Below are 21,034 nucleotides of genomic sequence, written 5' to 3' on the forward strand. Positions count from 1 at the left end.
GGTCAAGGCCTGGGCCTGCAGCCTCCATCTGACTTCCACACTATGCACCCTGCCCCCTGCCCTCAAGCCGGGTCCAGTCCCTGCCCCCGCCGGTGACAGTCCCTCACCACCCCCACACTCCAGGTCAGACCGCCCTGCACATCGCCATCGAGCGGCGCTGCAAACACTATGTGGAGCTCCTGGTGGCCCAAGGAGCTGATGTCCATGCCCAGGCCCGAGGGCGCTTCTTCCAGCCCAAGGATGAGGGAGGCTACTTCTACTTCGGTGAGGACGGGACAGTGGGGGCTGGGGGTACATGGTGGTGTCCACAGCCCTGGCCCCTCTCAGACACTAGAGCCCTGCTGGCCAAGGGCTCAGATGGGGTCCCACGTGCTGGCTGCGTGTCGGTGTCACCGAGGTCTTGCCTATGAGGGGTAGAGCATGCTCTGGTCTCCTGGGGTCTCAGCTCCCCATCTGTACAGTGGGGATTATGAGAGCCCCTAGCTCTGTGATGGGTGTCCGGCCCGCACCCTGCACCCTGCACCTTGTCGTGCACACCCTTTAGTTCCACTGAAGCCGGGACTGGTGGTCAGATGGCAGGGCCCAAGCCTCATCGCCACCATGTCCCAGTTGAATCCACCCCGCTTAAAGGCGCACATTATTTGGGGCGCCTGGGTTGCTCAGGGTCTGCTTTCCACTCAGGGCGTGATCCTGGGGTCGCGGGATCAAGTCCCGCATCAGGCGCCCCGCAGGGAGCCTCCTTCTCCCTCTGCCCGTGTCTCTGCCTCTCTCTGTGTGTCTCTCATGAATGGATGAATAAAATGTTAAAAAAAAAAAAAAAAAAGGCACACATTATTTGAAGTTCGGGGACAAAGTCCGTCAAAGAATCCCTCAATGCCTCCAAATCGCAAGGGGACACCCCGTCTCCCGCACGTCACCCACAAAAACGCACAACCGGCCCGGCCCGACACGCTGACACCGCCTGTCGCTGCTGTGCCCGGCGCCCCCGGCCGGCCCCTCCGCTGACCCCCCCCCCCGCAGGCGAGCTGCCCCTGTCCCTGGCCGCCTGCACCAACCAGCCCCACATCGTCAACTACCTGACGGAGAACCCGCACAAGAAGGCGGACATGCGGCGGCAGGACTCCCGAGGCAACACGGTGCTGCACGCGCTGGTGGCCATCGCCGACAACACCCGCGAGAACACCAAGTTCGTCACCAAGATGTACGACCTGCTGCTGCTCAAGTGCGCCCGCCTCTTCCCCGACAGCAACCTGGAGGCCGTGCTCAACAGTGACGGGCTCTCGCCCCTCATGATGGCTGCGAAGACGGGCAAGATCGGGGTGAGTGCGGCGGCGGTGCACACGCACACACACGCGTGCACACCCCCAGGAGGGGCTGCTGTGGCCTGCGTCATTGCTAACACGCACACCCCCTCCTATCATGCCAGCCCCATTGTGCACATGTCCTGGCTCGAGACCCTGCTGTGGCCCCCTATTGTCCAGCCAAACTCCCCCACTTCACCCAGAGCCTGTGTCCTCATCCCGTGCCCCCGGATGCTCGGGTCCTGCTCCCACCAGCCAGGACAAGCCACTGATAGAAATCTGAGTCCCAGGCCCCCAGCCCTGTGGAAGTCCCCTGTCATCCCCTGCCAGGGTCCTAGCTCAGCCCCTCACCTGCCGAGCAGCCCTGCACAGCTTCTTTCCCTCGCTGGCCTCTTCCCGGAGAGGGTTTCTCGGGCCGGGCGCTACTGACATTTGCCTCTGGGGTGTGCGGCCTGGCCAGCGCAGTGTAGGGTGTTTAGCTGCATCCCTGACCTCGAACCACCAGATAGCAGGGGTACTCCCCGCCACTGTGACAGCCCCCCCCACCCCCCGAACTCTCCAGACATTGCCAGCTTGTCCCCTGGGCAGCACCGTTGCTCTGATTGAGAACCAAACCTGCAGGGCTCTGCAGTCCGGAGCACCTGAGTCCAAAGCCCCGCTCAGCTACTTCCCAGTGTGTGGCCACAGCCATCTCCCCTCCGTGCCTCAGTGTCCTGTTCTGTAAAATGGGAATGAAAATAGCACCCAGGGGTATCATGTGCCATCTAGATAGGGTGATCCACTTAAAGCTCTTTAATGAAGACCCTGGGATGGGTAGTAAGTGCTCAGTAAATGGCAGGGATTATTATCGTTCTATTAAAAACATAGCAAAAGCTACTAAAATTGCAATTTATTTGAGAGTCTTGAGGCAAAAGCCTGAGTTTCAATTCTGATTTTGTCCTATTAGCCTGTGTGGCCTTGGGCAGTGGCCACCCCCTCTCTGTTCCTCAGTATCCCCTGCGTGTAAGCTAGTAAGATAGTAGCAGTAGCATCAGGAAGGACTGGATATAACAATTATTCCTAGATTTAACATGTTAATAAGATTGATTTGTTGTTTTAATTATATAAAAAAAATGTCCATCACAATTCTGGTTTTTAAGGCTGGGCTGGTTCAGTCTGGCTTCAGCTGACTGCTTGTGTGGCCTCAGGGAGCAAACACCCTGACGTGAGCACAGGGGTCTGGCATGACCGTAAACATTTCCTCCCTGCTACCTCCTGCGGTCTGGGGAGGCACCACCTGATGGGCTGTGCAGGGCCACCAGGGATCCCTCTGATGTGGGGGGCTGAGCATCGGTGTCCCTCCCCGGGGCTCCCTGACCCTCTCTTTTCCCCCATGCAGGTCTTTCAGCACATTATCCGCCGAGAGGTGACAGATGAGGATACAAGGCACCTGTCCCGCAAGTTCAAAGACTGGGCCTATGGGCCGGTGTATTCCTCGCTCTATGACCTCTCCTCCCTGGACACGTGTGGGGAAGAGGCCTCTGTGCTGGAGATCCTGGTGTACAACAGCAAGATCGAGGTGAGCACCGGGGCACGGGACAGGGCCTACGGACGGTGTGGGGTGGTGGCTGCTGAGAGCAGGCAAGGGGCCCTGGGGCCGGGAGGGGCTCTGTAACACATGCTGTGTGACTCAGGACAAGTGACCCAACCTCTCTGAGTCCCAGCTTCCTCTTTTGTAAAATGGGGAGAAGAATACTTCACGTCCCATAGGGTTGTTGGACGGACCAACTGAGTTCATTTGCAAACAGCCTGGCACAGAATAAACATTATATGTCAGCTATTATCATTAGTAGTCGTTAGATGAAGTTTTGAAAGCTCCTTTTTCCCACTTAACAGTATTTCTCGAACATTGTTCTGCACCATTAAATATTCCTCTGCAACATCATTGCTGCGAGTAAATGTACCACATTCTAATTAACCGTTCCTCTATTCTTGGTCATTTGGGTTTGTTTCTGCATTTAACTCTCAGGAATAACACTGCACTAGCATCTCTGTGGCTGCATTGTTGCACAGATCCATGGTTATGAAGAAACTCAGTCATTAACGGGACAGGATGCTGTGCAAAAAAGGGCAGAAAACGCTGGGGACTGGGTGCAGGTCTCCTTCCCTCCCTGAGCTTGGACAGATGCCTTTCCTTGCTGGGGCTCACTTCCCTCATCTTTGAAATTAGTGACTGACTTGACTTAGGTTATGAGTGGTGGGTGGTTTAGCATCTCTGGTGCAAGCTTTGATTGACTGGTAGTGTCTGCCCGGGGACCTGTATAGAGAACTCTTGGGTGGGGTTCTCTCACTTATTGATGCCCGCCCCCCTCCAAGAATTGGAGAATTATGGTGAGTCAAGTGTCTTATCATCCTGGGGCTGAATTTCCCAATCCTGCTTCTTTTTTTTTTTTTTTTAATTTTTATTTATTTACTTATGATAGTCACAGAGAGAGAGAGAGAGAGGCAGAGACACAGGCAGAGGGAGAAGCAGGCTCCATGCATCGGGAGCCTGATATGGGATTCGATCCCGGGTCTCCAGGATCGCGCCCTGGGCCAAAGGCAGGCGCCAAACCACTGCGCCACCCAGGGATCCCCCAATCCTGCTTCTGACTCAGAACTTATGAGGTTGGAGCCCAGGGATTCACATATTTTGACAAGCTGCCTAGGTGATTTTGTCACCAGCAGTTGGGTACCTACGGTCTGCAGGTTGGAGTTTGGGGACCATGAGAATAGCTTCCCAGCTCTGGGTTCTCCGAGTCTAGAATAGGCTGGAAAGGTAAGTTGGGGCAGAATTGGGCAGAGCCTCAAATACCGAGCCCAGGAGTGTGGGCTTGATTCTGGATCCCCATCCAGTTCCCCGTGAATCCCTGAGTGTTGCTGAAGAGAGAGTTAGGAGGAGAAAGTGCTTTCAGGGCAGAGGGTGGGGGCAGGCGCACTGGAGCCGGCCTGCCCGGATCCCACGTGGACCCTGAGCATCCTCATCCCACCTCCCCCAGAACCGCCACGAGATGCTGGCTGTGGAGCCCATCAATGAACTGCTGCGGGACAAGTGGCGCAAGTTCGGCGCCGTGTCCTTCTACATCAATGTGGTCTCCTATCTGTGTGCCATGGTCATCTTTACCCTCACCGCCTACTACCAGCCTCTGGAGGGCACCGTGAGTGGGCGGGAGGGGGCGGGAGCTGGGGCACAACTGGGTCCTCCTCCGGGGGTGCCCCCGGGAGGGACTGGAAAAGGCTTGGGAATGGGATGGGGAGGTGCCCCCAGCACCCAGGGGGAAGAGGATCCACAGGACCCAGATGGTTGGGCGGCGGTGGGGAACATCTAGATCCGGGCCCGGATGGTGGAGGGGCTGGGTGAGGACCTGCACACCATGTACCCCCCCAGCCCCCATACCCTTACCGCACCACCGTGGACTACCTGAGGCTGGCTGGCGAGATCATCACGCTCTTCACCGGGGTCCTGTTCTTCTTTACCAATGTGAGTGGCTGGCCCCCAACTGCACCCACCCTGCCCGTCCTCCTTCCCACCTTTCCTATTTCCCCCCTTCCACTCCCTTCTTCTGCCTCCTCCTCCAGGCCTCTACCCTCCTTCTCTGCTTTTTCTTCCTTCCCCAACAGAAAAGAGCCCATCATCTTGAGGCGCCTGGGTGGCTCAGTTGGTTAAGCATCTGCCTTCGGCTCAGGTCATGATCTTGGGGTCCTGGGATCGAGTCCCACGTCGGGCTTCCTGCTCAGTGGGGAGTCTGCTTCTCCCTCTCCCCCTGCCCCTCCACACTACCCCAGTCATGTTCTGTCTCTCTCAAATAAATAAAATCTTAAAAAGAAAAAGAAAAAACCCTTCATCTTGTCTTTGTATCATACTCTGCCTCCCTCTCTCCTCTCTCCTCCCCTTTGCGCTCCTGCCAACTCCACCCCTCTTACCTGCCTCCTCCCCTCTTCCAGATCAAAGACTTGTTCATGAAGAAATGCCCAGGAGTGAATTCTCTCTTCATTGATGGCTCCTTCCAACTACTCTAGTGAGTAGAGGTCCCCTCTAATGAATAAAGGTCCCCAGGCTGGCAGCTTCTGGGTGAGGAAGGTGGGATTGGGGCTGGGATATCATCTAGATTTGGGAGTGGGGTGGGAAGGTGACTCTATCAGGAGTGGATTCACACATCCTGGACAGCTGTAGCCCAAAGTCAGGACAAGGCCAATGTCAAGCAGTAGAGTCTTCTGGATAAAGTGAGATACTGGTTGCTGAAGAGTTATCACCATATACACCTTATATGGAAATAAGGTAACTTCTAATGCTGGTGATTGATTGCTAATGTCTGCCAGGAGTGCCATGTGAAGAACACATTTGTGTTTAGTGGGAAAGAGTGCTGTGCTTGATTGATGATGTCTGCTGGGGCACAGGATTAGTTGCCACATGTGTACTACATCTTTTCGCTTTTTCTTAGAGAACAGTGAAATTCACTTAACCACAAGATCTCCACTCAACACACTTTCTCTAGCAATTCCAAAGAGCATCACTGTGGGATCATGTGGGGCCTCAGAGCCATTACACATGCATTAGTTGTCACCTAATTGAGCATTCTGCTGAACAGAATGCTGGGGAACCCAGTGAATTCACTTTTGTTTCTCTTCTGGGGATCCAGAAGGCATCTGGGTGTTCTGGTCTCCTGGAGGGCTTGGGGGCATGTCTACTCCTCTGGGGCCTCACTGTCCTCTCTCCCCTCTGGACCCTCTCATGGCCTCTACTGCCCATAGCTTCATCTACTCCGTGTTAGTGATTGTCTCAGCGGCCCTCTACCTGGCGGGAATTGAAGCCTACCTGGCTGTCATGGTCTTTGCCTTGGTCCTGGGCTGGATGAATGCCCTCTACTTTACCCGTGGGTTGAAGCTGACAGGAACCTATAGCATCATGATCCAGAAGGTATGGGCCATGGAACGCTCTGGAATGTGTGTCCCTGGAGGGAGTCACACAGGCAATGTAGATGTGCAGCTTGCACATGTAGATGGTGCCCTCAGCCCAAAGGACCTGGGGCACTGTGAGGGCCACTGGCAGGGTCTGGATATCACTGGAGGTGGGAAGGGACAAGGGGGGAGGTCGGAACACTTGGGATGGAGAAGTCGGGAAAGCGAGAAACCATGCATCTCATCTTTGTCTCCATATTCCCACTGGGGTTTTTAGATCCTCTTCAAAGACCTTTTCCGCTTCCTTCTGGTCTACTTGCTCTTCATGATCGGCTATGCTTCAGGTGAGCTCTGGGTAGCCATGGGAACTTGGTGGGGGTGGCGCCAGGACTGGAAGGGCAGCCGCGGTATGTGGAGGACAACAGTGAGCCTGTGCTAGGTTCTCCCCAGGTGCCAGGCACTGGGCTGAGTCCTGTCCCATCCCCGCCTCATTAATTGCCATCGATGGGACTGCGAAGTAAGTGCCTTCTTTTATTGTCCCCTTTCCAGGTAAGAAAACTGAGGCTTAGAAAAGTTAAATAACTTGCCTAAGTTCCTAAGCTAGGAATTGGTAAAACTGGTGTGTTAGCTATTATTGCTATTATTATTATTATAGCTATTATAATATATAATATTATAATAATATTATTATTATTATTCAGAAGCCATCCGAATTTAGGAGTTAAAACAACCACTATTTATTTATTTATTTATTTATTTATTTATTTATTTATTTATTATTTTAAAAAGATTTTATTTGAGAGAACGAGTGCAAGCACAAGTGGTGGGGAGGGGCAGAGGGAGAGGGAGAAGCAGGCTCCCCGCTGAGCAGGGAGTCCCGTTTAGAGCTCAATCCCAGGACCCCAGGATTATGACCTGAGCCAAAGGGAGAGGCTCAAGTGACCGAGCCACCCAGGTGCCCTGAATAACCTCTGTTTATTATTGCTCACAAATCTTGGGGTCAGCTGGGCAGTCGTGCTGACCCGGGCCAGGTTCGGCCCATTCCCATGAGCTCCTGTGTCTGCAGTTGCCTGTGGTTTGGCTGCTGGCTGGAGGGTCTAGTGAGGATGGCCTCGGTGGGGGTGACCTCACTCTCTTCCCCGTGGCCATCCATCCTCCAGTCAGCTTGGGCTTGTTCACATCATGGTCTGAGGGTTCTGAGAATGTAAGTGGAAGTGTTCAGGGTCACTGCCGGGCATCACTTCTGCTTCACTCTGTCGGCCAACACAAGTGACAGGCCAGCCTTGCTCAAAGGTGGTGAAATAGATTCTACCTCTTGATGGAAAGACGCACAAAGTCACATTGAAGGAATGTGGATGGAGGGAAGGGTGAATTTTAATACTTAATCTACCAGTTCAGGTCAATTCTGGCTGTCTCCAATATGCCTTCTCCATGATGTCATGATGCCAGCAGACCTCAGTGGCACAGGCCATGGGGCAAGGGTCAGGAATGGGGAAACTGACTGAGCCACTGGGCTGGTCCCCAAGAGGTGCGTGAGCTGCCATCAATGCCTGGCATCCAAAAGGGAGTGGCTATTTCAGGCTTCACCAGGCCATGTTCACATCTGAGGAGGTTGTTTTGGGGATGAGCACTGAAGCAGGAGTCTGATGGTGGTGATACTTTAACCCAGAGAGTCCCAAGGCTCTGCTTGGAATTTGGAGGAAGCTGAACTGTACCGTTAGCTGGGGATATAGGGACAGGACACAGCTGCCCCCTCCCAGGGTTTGGACTGGGAAGAACTAGACAGAGGGTCAAGGGTTCCATGATGTTTTGGGGTTCAGGTCCCAGAGTCAGCCCTACTGTGGTCCTAATTGTCGAAACTGAAGCAGACTCTTAGAGGTTAAATTAGCAACTGAGTGGTCAGCGTGCTCCAAGGCTTCTCCTGCTAAGGGTCACTAGATCCCTCTTCTGAGGCTGAGCTAACACAAACATGACACATGTGCATTTTGTGCCCATGGCACACATCACTAATGTATCACAGAGTGATTTTTTCTGATAGGTCCAGATAAGGTTAGATGAGGTCAAATAAGGTCTCAGAATCCTCAGTACACGTGTCAGCAGCTGCTACACACCTGAACAGCGATATCCTGTGGGTTGAAGTATGCTCGCCATAATCCCAGGACGAAGGCACCATGAGATTGTATGCCCTGCCGACCGAGGGGCTCAGCCTCCCTATGCTCCCTGCCCTGGACGGCGTAGGGGAAGTTGTTGCTGCTGAACCGTGTTGAGAAAGATCCTGAAGCTTCGTTTGGGCTCAGCGGGAAGGGATGAGGGGGCAAAGGCCTTGGCAGGCATGACTTCTAGAACAGTCAGGGCTGACCCTGGGTTTTAGCTTGCACCTTTCATCTGTGAAGGAAATAGGAGCATATTAGAGGGTCTGCCCCTGGGAATGCTGGGACCTCTACCAGCAATAGGCTAGATTAGGGTTTCCCAGCCTTGGCCCTGTTGACCCTTTGGGCCAGATAATGCTCTGTGGGCGCCGTCCTGTGCAAGGTCCTGTCCAGCAGCATCCCTGGCTTTTCCCCACTAAGTATCAGGAGCGCTGCCTCTCTGGTTGTGACAACTAAGCATCGCCAGACGTCCCCTAGGGGAAACGTGGCCCCTGGTTGAGAACCGCTGGACTAGATCCCAGGAACCTCTTCCTTGTTAGCAAGAGTTTGCATAAAGAGCAAAGGCTTTGGACATTTGGCTCAGCTCATATGCTGGGTGACCTGGGGCCAGTGCACTCCCCTCACCAAGCCTCAGCTGTCCCCTCTGTTGAATGAGAATGGTGCTCTCCACCTGTCAGTGCGTGTTGTCACTCAGCAAATGTCACCCTGTCCCTCCCACAGCCCTGGTGTCCCTTCTGAACCCATGTGCCAACATGAAGGTGTGCAGCGAGGACCACACCAACTGCACGGTGCCCACATACCCGTCCTGCCGTGACAGCGAGACATTCAGCACCTTCCTCCTGGACCTCTTCAAGCTGACCATCGGCATGGGTGACCTGGAGATGCTGAGCAGCACCAAGTACCCCGTGGTCTTCATCATCCTGCTCGTCACCTACATCATCCTCACCTTCGTGCTGCTCCTCAACATGCTCATCGCCCTCATGGGGGAGACAGTGGGCCAGGTCTCCAAGGAGAGCAAGCATATCTGGAAGCTGCAGGTGACGCCCTGGGACCCTCGTCCCCACCTCGCCAGCCACCAGCTTCTTCCAAAACAGGGAGACCTGACTCACTGCACCTCCTTGGCCCTCCGCTCAGGGCAAGCTATGCCATCTCCTTCTGACTGCATCCCTGTCGTAAAATGGACATTGGAGGCTGCCACCTGCTTCCCAGAACCGCCTAGTCCATTTCCAGGTGGCTTTGTGCCTGGCTGCCAGCAGTGGTCTCAGACTCACCTTGTGGTCCAGCCTGCTGTGTGCCAGTCCAGGCACAGTCAGCTGCACCTCGCACCACTGAGTGAGCTCCATTGGCACAGGGAACGCTCAGAGTGTCAGTATTTCAGCAGGAGCCCTGCAATAACCCCAAGGGCAGCTTCTGAGCTTCCCCACAGCCCAAGAGACAGGGCTGGCATAGATGCAGGCCACTGCTGTGCCGGGAAGTGACAGTGTCCCCATCGGAGGGGCTTTTTTACCAGCCCAGATGTAGCCAGGCTCCACTGCCCCTGAGAAGCCAACGTGGACATGGGCCTCATTGGCACAGGGGAGCTGCTCTCTCTATTTATAAAAGTTTTCTATGCAATTCTAGAAGGCAATGGCTCAGGGGGTCACAGCCCTCTCAAGCCCCGTGCAGCTCACAAACCTGGGCGTTCACAATAAACAGCGCTATCACTAGGCCAGGAACGTATCAGCCACATTTTCCTTGATTCAGTGCATTTCAAGGAAATGGTGCAATAAGAAAAAAAAAAAAGCCCCAAGACCATCCTCCCTGTTGTGGGTCTGGGGAAACACCTCGCTGCTCTTAATCTTTATGCATACCGCTTACTTCCTCAGGCCTCAGTTTCTCCACGGGGTGTAACTCATAAGATGCAAAGTGGCAACCTATGGACTGGGTTTGACCCGCAAAGATTTACGTTTTCTGTTTTGTCATATTTAAAAGAAGACGAATGCAGAATTTTAAAATCAAGAGATTTTCTGTAAAAGCCTGATTTCTGGCCTTTCTCAAAAGTTGGAAGCCTGGCACGGTGGGCCCACGTTCCTTTCCAGCAATGCCCTGGGGAGGATGAGAGGCAGCTGCTTGCTCCACCGGACTTGTGCTCCCTGGTTTGCCCCAGTCCTCAACCCTCCCTGGTGTTCCCAACACCAAGTGGTGACATAGTACATGTGTCACGGGGCCTGGGCTATGGCCTTCCTACCTCTGGTCCTGCTTCACTCATTTGTGCTCCTGCCGGACCCCGTGCGTATCTGAATATAGGACCCTGCTTCCGGAGAGGTGGGGTGCGCATCATTTCTGCCATGGGGGCAGCAGGTGCTGGTGGGGGGAGGCTCACCAATCCTGCCCTCTGTCCCTCCCTGCAGTGGGCCACCACCATCCTGGACATCGAGCGGTCCTTCCCCGTGTTCCTGAGGAAGGCCTTCCGCTCTGGCGAGATGGTGACTGTGGGAAAGAGCTCGGACGGCACTCCAGACCGCAGGTGGTGCTTCAGGTGAGGCGGGGCAGGTGGGGCGGAACCATCCTGTGGGGCTCGAGTCTCCTGACCTTTTCTACCCACCGCAACTTCTTGAGCCACTGAGGCCCAATGGGTCCCACTGGAGTTCAGGTCTTTGGAGTGATCTTGGGTAAGACGGTTTCCTTCCCAGCCTGAGTTTCTTCAGTGGATCATAGCACCACCCCCCAAGCAAGCTGTGTGGATTTGATCGAAGGACTTGGGCCATTGCCCAGATGCTCAGGGAGTGCCCGCTTCTTAGGGAAACCCCTGGGTGAATATTTTCATAGAGTACCTAGAGTACAACTGTCATGTTTGGAGTCAGGCAAAGCCAGTTTCCTCATCTGTGATGTGGGGAAAGTGATTGCACCCACCTCATAGGCCAGCCGGTTGGTCCTGTTCAGTTTCCTGACTCTAATTTGTCAGCTTTGTGTCCTTGCATGAACAGTGTGAAATGAGCCTGGGTTTTTGCATCTGTAAAAGTGGAACAGTGAATGTACCTTCCATGCTGGGTCATGATGTGTAGAAATGGCTCTGACTATGGGGGTCAAATGAAAACAACAAAAAATAATTTTACAGCGCCTGGGAGGCTCAGTGGTTGAGTGTCTGCCTTTGGCTCAGGTCATGATCCCAGAGTCCTGAGATCGAGTCCCACATTGGGCTCCCCACAGGAAGCCTGCTTCTCCCTCTGACTGTCTCTGCCTCGCTCTGTGTGTTTCTCATGAATAAATAAATAAGATCTTTTTAGAAAAATAATTTTACAAGGGGGAAATTAAATCGAGCCAGTTTGGGCCCAAGAAGCTGCCACCACTTTTGCCAGGGTGTCCCATAAATACGAGGAGAGGGTGTCAAGAGGCAGGGTGGCCATTGCAGATGAACAGATAAGCAAAACTCATGCGTCCATCATAAAAAGGACTGAAGTCCTGATGCATGCTTCAGCGTGGATGAGCCTTGAAATGCTGTGTGAAAGCAGCCACATGCAAAAGGCCGCACAGTATAGGATTCCATTTCTGCGAGATGTCCAGGATAGGCAAATCCACATAGCAGAAAGAACACAGATTACGGGGGGGCTGGCAGGAGGGGTAGTGGGACTTACTGTATGATGGGTACAAAATTTCTGTTTGGGGTGATGGTAAATATTGGGAATAGTTAGCGGTGATGGTGACAAGACACGAGGTGGGGGGAATATATTTATTCCAGTAAATCGTATACTTAAAAATGGTTAAAATGGCAAATTTTATGTTATGTGTATTTTATCAGAATTTTTAGGCAAAGGAGGAGGAAGGGGGGCTGGAGCAGGGAGGCTGCCTGGGGGTGAGGAAGGGGTGCTATCTGGGTGGTGGCTCTCCCTGACCCTTATGTCTGCTGTGGCCCTGCCAGGGTGGACGAGGTGAACTGGTCTCACTGGAACCAGAACTTGGGCATCATTAATGAGGACCCAGGCAAGAGCGAGAACTACCAGTACTATGGCTTCTCACACACCGTGGGCCGCCTCCGGAGGGGTGAGTGAAGCGGAGGTGGGGAGTATAGTGAGGGAGATCCAGAGGTGCAGAGGGGGAGCCCTGGTTATGCTGGTCTCTGATTTGCTTTGAGCAGTCCTATCCTCTTCCAGTCTTCCAGAGACTCACTGGTCCTGTCTGTAGAACGGGAGGGCCCGATGGGCTGGCCAGTGAGTTTTGGCCTTTGCTGCTCGTGAGCGTCTGGGGCTCCCTTCCCCTACACTGGGTACATGAGACACAGTGGACAGGACGCAGGCACTCAGGCATTCTGACCTGGGCTTGAATTCCGTTTACTCCTTGGTGCTCCTGGGTTTGGTGCCTAGACCTCTCTGAGCCCCAGTTTCCACCTTTGTAAAATAAGGGTGATAGTCCTCCCCCTTTAGGTCACTGTGGAGTGCTGAGTACATAGTAGGCACGCACTACATGTGTACCTCCTCCACCCGCCCTCACACCTCCCTGCCATGCTCACGACAGATCGCTGGTCCTCGGTGGTTCCGCGCGTGGTGGAGCTGAACAAGAACTCGAACCCGGACGAGGTGGTGGTGCCTCTGGACAACATGGGGAACCCCAGCTGCGATGGCCACCAGCAGAGTTACCCCCCAAAGTGGAGGACTGACGATGCTCCCCTCTAGGGGCTGCGATGGGACAGGGTCTCTGGTCTGCAGCCCAAGCTCATCCCTCCATCTGCCTGTTTCTACTCCACCTGCACTTCAGCAATGCCTCCCTGGGTGTCCTCCACATGCTCCTTTGACCTCCAGAGGCGAGGGCCAGACGGAGATGAAGGGGAGGCCCCAGGACCCTCTGGTCCCCAGGCCCTTGCCCTCAGCTCCACCTCCCCACCGGGGGTGTGAGGCTGCTGACTGCCCGTCTCACTCCCATGGAGTCACTAAGCCAATGCCAGGGCCTCTCTGCCCGCAGGGGCTCAGACCCCTGCCTCTCCATTATTTATTTGCTCTGCTCTCAGGAAAGTGGTGTGGTCCTCGCCCCCAAAAGGAACCTGGCAAAGGCCTGAGGACGCCATTCCAGGTCACTGCTGGCCAACGCCCAGCCCCAGCCTATGCCCTAGGCTGCACACAGCACCCCAAGCAGCAGTGTGGTGGCTTTGCTGAGGGGCCGGGGCCCTTGGGGTGGGGCCATGCCTTCAGTGTGTTCTGTAAAGGGTCTGGGATTTGTCGGTGCCAAATAAATGTTCATTCACTGATGGTGAAGGTGGTAGGAATGATGGTGAGTGGTAATGGCTATGGGGATAACAGTGGGAGATGGGGGAGCTCAGAAATGCTGGTGGGGGCCAGGGATGAGAATGAGGAGCCGTGGTAGTGACAAAGGTGGTATTTTTTTTTTTTTTTTTTTACAAAGGTATTTAGGGTAATGGTTGGAGGCCAGACTCAGGGTGGCAGTGGTGGTGTGAGCTTAAGAGATGTGGATGAGCTTAGAGTGGAGGGAAAAGATAGAGTTGAAGGGAATAAGGGAAAAGTAATGTTGGTTGGATGGGGGAGTAATGCCGGGGGTAGCATTAGCGGGGGGAAGAGTAGTGTTAGTAGGGAGGAGAGAGTGTAGGTGTGGGGAGCATCATTTTGGAGGGAAAGAGTAATGTTGGTGGGAATGAATAATGGTGGGGAGCGTAATATTGGTGGGAAAGAGTAATGTTGTGGGGAGAGTAAGATTCTGGGAAAGAGTAATATTGCTGAGGAGAGTATTAGTGGAAAGTACTATTGGTAGGGAAAGAGTGCAGGTGGATGGAATAATGGTGGGGAGAGAGTAATATTGGTGGAAAGAGTAATGTTGGTGGGGGAGAGTAAGATTGGTGAGAGGAGAGTAATACTGGTGTGGAAGATTTATGTTGGTGAGAAAAGTAATGATGAGAAAGTAATATTGGTGAGAAAAAAGTAATGTCGAGGAGAGTAATATTGATTGAAAAAGTAATGGTGGGAGGAGAGTAATGCTTGTAGGTGGACTGATGGTGAGAGGAGAGTAATGGTGGGGGAAGAGTAATGCAGGAGGGCAGAGTAATATTGGCAGGATGAGTAATGTTGGTGGGGGGAGAGTATTGCTGGTGTGGTAGACTAATGGCTGGAGGAGAGTAATGGCGGGGGGAGAGTAATGTTCGTGGGGGAGAGTATTGCTGGTGGGGCAGAGTAATGGCGGGGGGAGAGTAATGGCGGGGGGAAGAGTAATGTTGGTGGAGGAGAGTAATGGTGGGGCAGAGTAATGGCGGGAGGAGAGTATTGGCGGGGGGGGAGAGTAATGGCGGGGGGAGAGTAATGGTGGGGGGGAGAGTAATGGCTGGGGAGAGAGTAATGGCGGGGGGGAGAGTAATGGCGGGGGGAAGAGTAATGGCGGGGGGAAGAGTAATGTTGGTGGAGGAGAGTAATGGTGGGGCAGAGTAATGGCGGGAGGAGAGTATTGGCGGGGGGGGAGAGTAATGGCGGGGGGGAGAGTAATGACGGGGGGAGAGTAATGTTGGTGGAGGAGAGTAATGGTGGGGCAGAGTAATGGCGGGAGGAGAGTATTGGCGGTGGGGGGGAGAGTAATGGCGGAGGGAAAGTAATGGCTGGGGGGAGAGTAATGGTGGGGCAGAGTAATGGCGGGAGGAGAGTAATGGCGGGGGGAGAGTAATGGCAGGGGGAGAGTATTGCTGGTCGGGCAGAGTAATGGCGGAGGGAAGAGTAATGGCGGGGGGAGAGTAATGGTGGGGCAGAGTAATGGCGGGAGGAGAGTAATGGCAGGGGGAGAGTAATTGTGGGGGGAGAGCAATGGTGGGGCAGAGTAATGGTGGGGGGAGAGTAATGGTGGGGGGAGAGTATTGCTGGTGGGGCAGAGTAATGGCGGGAGGAGAGTAATGGTGGGGGGAGAGTAATGGTGGGGCAGAGTAATGGCGGGGGGAGAGTAATGTTGGTGGAGGAGAGTAATGGCGGGGCAGAGTAATGGCGGGAGGAGAGTATTGCTGGTGGGACAGAGTAATGGCGGGGGGGAACAGTAATGGTGGGGGAGAGTAATGGTGGGGGAGAGCAATGGTGGGGGGAGAGCAATGGTGGGGCAGAGTAATGGTGGGGGGAGAGTAATGGCGGGGGGGAGAGTAATGGCAGGGGGAGAGTATTGCTGGTGGGGCAGAGTAATGGCGGGGGAAGAGTAATGGTGGGGGAGAGTAATGGCGGGGGGAAGAGTAATGGTGGGGGGAGAGCGATGGTGGGGGGAGAGCGATGGTGGGGGGGCAGTGATGCGGGCGGGAAGGGTAACGCTGGCGCGAGGACAGCAATGGCGGTCCTTCTTGCATCTCTTTCTTATGAAGCAGGAAGCCTTTCCCTGAGCGACCGCCCCTCTGTGTTATTGGCCAGAACCTTGTCACGTGTCTCACGCTCCAGCCAATCAGCGGGCAGGGAGCCACAAGGTCCTAGAGCCAATGGACCAATGGGGAAAGGTGTCCCCCCCCCGCCCCCCCGCGTCCGCGCAGGCGCAGGCCTGTTTCCCGACGCCCGCTCATCCCCGCAGTGGAGAGGACTCGCAGGGGCAGGCAGGGCCTGTGGGCCGCAGGGCTGGAGCCGGGGGCGGCGCGGGCTCCCGCAGGCCGCAGGGGCCGAGGGTGGACTGTGGGGGCTTCCGCAGGAGAGGTGCGCTGGAGGGTGTGGGCGCCCGGGCCTTGGCGGATGGCCTCCTCCCACTGGGCAGAGCAGAGCTGAGCACCCTGGCCTGGCGCAGCGCTCCGTGTTGACCAGCGGGCTGTGGGCAGAGACGCCTGCTGGGCGCCCCCGCCCCGCCCCGCCCCGCCCCGCCCGCCCGCCCGCAGGCTGAGAGATCCGTGGAGCAGAGCCAGCCCGCTCACACCGCGGGAGCACCAAAGATGCTGTGAAAGAATGGTTTTCGTAGGCCTATGAGGGGTGTTTTGTTTTGTTTTGTTTTTAAAGATTTTATTTATTTATTCATGATAGTCACACAGAGAGAGAGGCAGAGACACAGGCAGAGGGAGAAGCAGGCTCCATGCACCGGGAGCCCGACGTGGGATTCGATCCCGGGTCTCCAGGATCGCGCCCTGGGCCAAAGGCAGGCGCCAAACCGCTGCGCCACCCAGGGATCCCTTTTTTTGTTTTGTTTTGTTTTGTTTTGTTTTGTCTTGTTTTGTTTTGTTTTCTTAAGGGCCGGCATCGATTTCTGTGGCAATAGCGAAGGGCTGCAGTGTCCACTGCACCCCCTGTTTTAGATGAGGAAACCAGGGCTCAGAGAGGCGAAGACATGCCCAGGGCACCCGGCTGGGAGGCAGTGGAGGTGGGATTCGAACACCCACTTTCTGCCCTTGGAGCCCATCTGGAAAGAGAACACTCTGCCCCCCGAGGGGTGGTGACAGGTGGCAAGGCCAGCGCCCCTCTGCCCCGAAGACCCTGGCTGTGGCCCGCCACTTTTGCCAAGCCCCCCGAGACTGTCGGCTCCCATTTACAAGCCTCCTCTCTCTCTGAGCATACCCCTAACTTTATTCCAACCCGGATTTCTTATTATGTGCGTGTATGTGTATTTAATAATGATAAAGCACTCGTATGTCATATTTGACAGGAGGGCTTTTTTCATCTCAAGTTTAAAGCACTACTGGGAAATAATTAGTGCTACTAGAGTCAAAAACAATGGGACCCCATCAGAAAAGACAGTCTCCGAAACCCTCAGATCTTAATTGAACAATTACCTCTTATGCCTATGAATACTTCATTATTACATGCCCTGTTATTATTAGCTGTTATTATTGTTTTAGATGAATGCTGGGGATTTTTTAAAAATCAAAAGCCATTTTCAACCACACTGTTCATCTCCCTGGAAAGCATACTTCTGACATTTCCGAATGCAATAACGTCTTAGCCGGCAGTCTCCACGCCTTGCCCGGAATCCGGTGTATTCTGATCATTCGGTTGTTTGGATGGAGCCGGAGCCGTTCAAGACTGCAGGCCTCTGTTCATAATGTCAGTAACTGCTGACTCCCTGGTGAAAGAATTTGCATGAAAACCGTGTACTTCCTACCTTTTAATTTTTAGGAGCCCTCAGCCATCATGGCCAATGGGGAGATCTTTGTCTACCCCCCACCCCAGCTTATGAGATCAAGCGAAAGGAGGGCTGGTGGTGGCAGTAGGGGACAGGGTGGAAGGGGCGCTGGCCGTGGAGACCCAAGCCCGGGGAGGGAGGCGGGCTGGGCATCTTCTGTTCCTGGGGGTGAATCACAGAGAGGAGGAAGCAGGTGAACAGAGTGCTGGGCACTGTGCACAGTGTTTGGTGTTCGCATCTCAGGAACCATGTGTGGGAATGAGGGTCAGGTGTTTGATGGCTCTCCCAGGCCGCCACCCCTCTTCTTCACAGCATCTGGTTTGTTCACTCCAGTCAGGGGCTTCCCTGAGCCAACCACTGTGACTCTATTTCCCTTACTAGGGATTGGTTGAGGAATTGCCACGTGAGCCAGTTCTGACCTATGAGACAAAAAGGGAAGTCTGCTGAAGGAGGGGGATTCTGGGAAAATAAGAGAAATATAGGAAGACAGGGTCTTCCCCTTTGCTGGGCACTGTCAGGTCTGTGATGTGATGCCTGGAACTCCAGCAGCCATTCTGTGACCCTGAAGGGGCTTGGTGGAATAGAAAGATGGAAAGGGGTCTTCAATGATACCATTGAGCTGCTGAATTAACCCTGCCCTGGGGGCCGCCCTACAGCGCTTCTTATGATTGTTGGAGATGATAGTTTTGCTTTTTCATTTAAACCAACGAGTCAGGGTTTCCTGATACCTTGCCCAAATCAGGCGGATTCCAGAATATATTTTGATCCCTCTGTTACAGATGAAGAAAGTGAGCTCCAACGAAGTAGACACACAGCCTAGATGCAGTGGGGTCAGGATTTGCCCCCCTCTGTCCTGGAAGGAGAACCCTCCTAGGGGATTGGCAGAATTTTTTTCTTGCCTAGTGTTTTTCCAAAGCGTGTGCACATCCATTTCTCCCTGAGAACAGCCTGTAGTGGGTTCTAACAGGTGAGGACAGGGGAGGTTGGGTGGAGCTGGGACTGGAACCCAGACGCGTACCCTGACTCCAGCAGAGTCTTCCCAGCATCTCCACGTGCTCAGTGACATCAGAGTCCCTTACCACCCCCAATCCCCCCCTCCACCCCTCCTTTTGGGCTGCGCGCGAGGGATACCACAGATCAGCCTTCGCCTGCGCAGGGTGGGACTGCTGATCCTGGAGATTGGCCACCAGGGGCCGCTGTAGTCACACCCAGGGGCCTCCTCAGAAGAGGCCCTAGGGAACTGGAACCAGCCAGTCTGGTTGGGAAGAGGCCCCAGCTGAGCTCCCCACTAGGTGTGCCCTGAGGCTGTTAGACTCAGAATTCCCTCACCTCCCAACCAGGAGAGAAGGTGACCCAGATCTGCCTCTGGGGAGTCTAGAACCTAGATGCTGTGTGCCCTCAGGTGAGTTGCCTTCCCTCTCTGAAGTTCACTTTTGTTATTTTCAAAATAGGGGTACCCACCCCCGCTTGTCAGATGAGGGCTTCCTTCTGTCCTTGGGGGTCCTTTCCCTCCTTTGGGCCTATCTCAGCACGGTGGACAAAGACCAATTAGAATGCGGTGGCCCCAGAATTGAGGCCCATGACTCTGGGTCAGGGTTGGATTCCAGTGCCAACTGGGGAAACTGAGGGCTACACATCACTAGAGAGAAGAAGGGACTTACTCAGTTTCGCTAATTGCAACACAAGAGGTAGGACTCTGTTTTCTTAAGTATTTGTTCCTAATGAATAGAAACAAACACTCAGGTGATCAAAAATATTAGGGAAAAGCTGGGTTAAAGCCAAAAGCGTACCTTGCCTGCAGGACTTTTTAGAGCCTTTAATATGCTAATGAAATTGTGCATCTCTAAGGTGGGGGAAGGGGATGCATCTGTTATCTCTAACTCTTTTTAACCTGGGAACCCATTTTCCAAAGTGACTGCAGCTGGACCAGATGATGATAGAAATAACAAGCCTAACTTTTTGGGCATCTTGCCCCAAGCTGACTCTGTTCTTCATTCCCTAGGGGACTTGACCACTTACTCCCTATTTTCAACCCCACATGGTTGTAATGTGCTTGTAATATCAGTCTCTCTTGGCAGTGGAGACATAGGCAGCTCAAAGAGGGGTGGTTCCTTGCCAAAGGCCACATGCTCATGACAGGCAGGGTCAGGACTGGAACCAGGACTGTCTGAGCCTCAAACCTCTAGACCCCACTGCCCTCAGGTGGGTCCCTCTCACGGGACTCGTTTGCCCTGTCATCCTGATCACACATCCTGGGTGACATCCCCATCCTTCAGAGGCCACCACCTCCTTTGCCAGATCTGGAATTGAGGCTCAGAGAGGCCACACAAGTCCCCCCCCCCCCCAGGGTCACATATGGAGAAACTGAGGCCAGCTTTCCTGCCTCCTCCCTTCCCGCTAGGTGATGGTGGCGATTTAAATAGAAATCCTTTTGTCGGGCAGCCCGGGTGGCTCAGTGGTTTAGCGACGCCTTCAGTCCAGGGCGTGATCCTGGAATCCCTGCGTGGAGCCTGCTTCTCCCTCTGCCTGTGTCTCTGCCTCTCTCTCTCTCTGTGTCTCTCATGAATGATAATAAAAAAATCCTTTTGTCCAGCAGTACCCCTGGCTGCCCCACCTTCCAGACCCGTACGGGGGGTGGGGGGCAGGTGGGGACCACAAGGGCCCTTTAAGGCAGCCTGGGTTGCACAGGTACAGTGCGGCGCGGGGGGACAGGGTGCGCGTGGAACCCACGTGGGGGTGGAGTCCGGGCGCAGGTGGAAGCCCGAGGGCAGGCTGGAAGTCAGCAGGCTGTTGCCAGGGGAGTTCAGGGGGTGACCTTGTCTGTCTCCCCTCTCCAGAGGCCTGCGGAGGAGTCGGGAAAGCTCAGCTATCCAGGAAGGGTGAGTGTCCCCCGAGCCCCCTCCACTCAGGTGTTTGCCAGGGCCACTCTGATGTCCCTGTAAGATGAGGCGATGATCTCCTGGCAGCTGCTGCTGACAGCAGGTGTAACCCCGGGCAGGTTATGTGCCCGCCACACCTGGGGACCGTGTGGGACAGCTCAGCCCGAAGGGGTGTGAGCCCAAGACACCAAAGGGAGAGAAGGAGCCGTGTCCCCACGAGAGACTTAAGGACAGAGGAAGGCGTGCAGCTCTGCTTGAGGTGGGGGGCAGCAATGGCAGGTTCTTCCCCCGCCCCCTCACCCGGCACGGAGTCCTGCAGCCAGGGGTGCGGCCCCCAAGGCTGGACCTGTGTGCGGGAGCCAACTTGGCCATAGTTGGGGCTTGGCCCAAATATTTTCTGTTCTCTGCGCAGTGCAGCCGTTCCGACGGGCCCGGGTCCTGCCCCAGCTGTTTCTCTGTTCCCCACCCTCAGCTGCCTTGGGGCAAACTGATTGCCCTCCTGGGGGCCTCCTGGGCTCACCTGCCATGTGGGGACCTGCACCTGTCGTGCCGGGTAGTTACGAGGGGACTAGATACCGTCTAGCGCCGAGCCCGAGGACGGGTCTGCCTGCGGTGACCGCGGGCCGTTGTAGCATTGACGGCGATTCCTTGTCGTCACCTGCGCTGCCCCCCAGTGTGGCAGGTAGTCCTAGGTGATTCTATGAATGAAGGCCGGGCCTGCTTTGAGACCAATTAGCCCCCTTCCCAGGGA

The 21,034-nt window shown here is 54.7% G+C and overlaps 1 protein-coding gene across 6 annotated transcripts in view; it reads left to right on the forward strand.

The window, feature by feature from the left end:
- Positions 1–13,604, forward strand: part of TRPV4 (transient receptor potential cation channel subfamily V member 4) — a 36,913-nt gene extending 23,309 nt beyond the window's left edge. For all 6 annotated transcript variants that reach the window (XM_072802886.1, XM_072802887.1, XM_072802881.1 and 3 more), the window contains 12 exons: positions 124–264; positions 1,021–1,319; positions 2,680–2,859; positions 4,319–4,477; positions 4,708–4,800; positions 5,265–5,338; positions 6,072–6,237; positions 6,496–6,562; positions 9,089–9,405; positions 10,759–10,886; positions 12,267–12,388; positions 12,860–13,604. In XM_072802886.1, the coding sequence (XP_072658987.1) occupies positions 124–264; positions 1,021–1,319; positions 2,680–2,859; positions 4,319–4,477; positions 4,708–4,800; positions 5,265–5,338; positions 6,072–6,237; positions 6,496–6,562; positions 9,089–9,405; positions 10,759–10,886; positions 12,267–12,388; positions 12,860–13,017 (1,904 nt within the window). In that variant the 3' untranslated portion in view covers positions 13,018–13,604. The remainder of the gene's footprint in view (positions 1–123; positions 265–1,020; positions 1,320–2,679; positions 2,860–4,318; positions 4,478–4,707; positions 4,801–5,264; positions 5,339–6,071; positions 6,238–6,495; positions 6,563–9,088; positions 9,406–10,758; positions 10,887–12,266; positions 12,389–12,859) is intronic.
- The last annotated feature ends 7,430 nt before the right edge of the window (positions 13,605–21,034 follow it).

Source organism: Canis lupus, chromosome 27 (genome assembly GCF_048164855.1).
Source record: "Canis lupus baileyi chromosome 27, mCanLup2.hap1, whole genome shotgun sequence".
Lineage (NCBI taxonomy): Eukaryota > Metazoa > Chordata > Mammalia > Carnivora > Canidae > Canis > Canis lupus.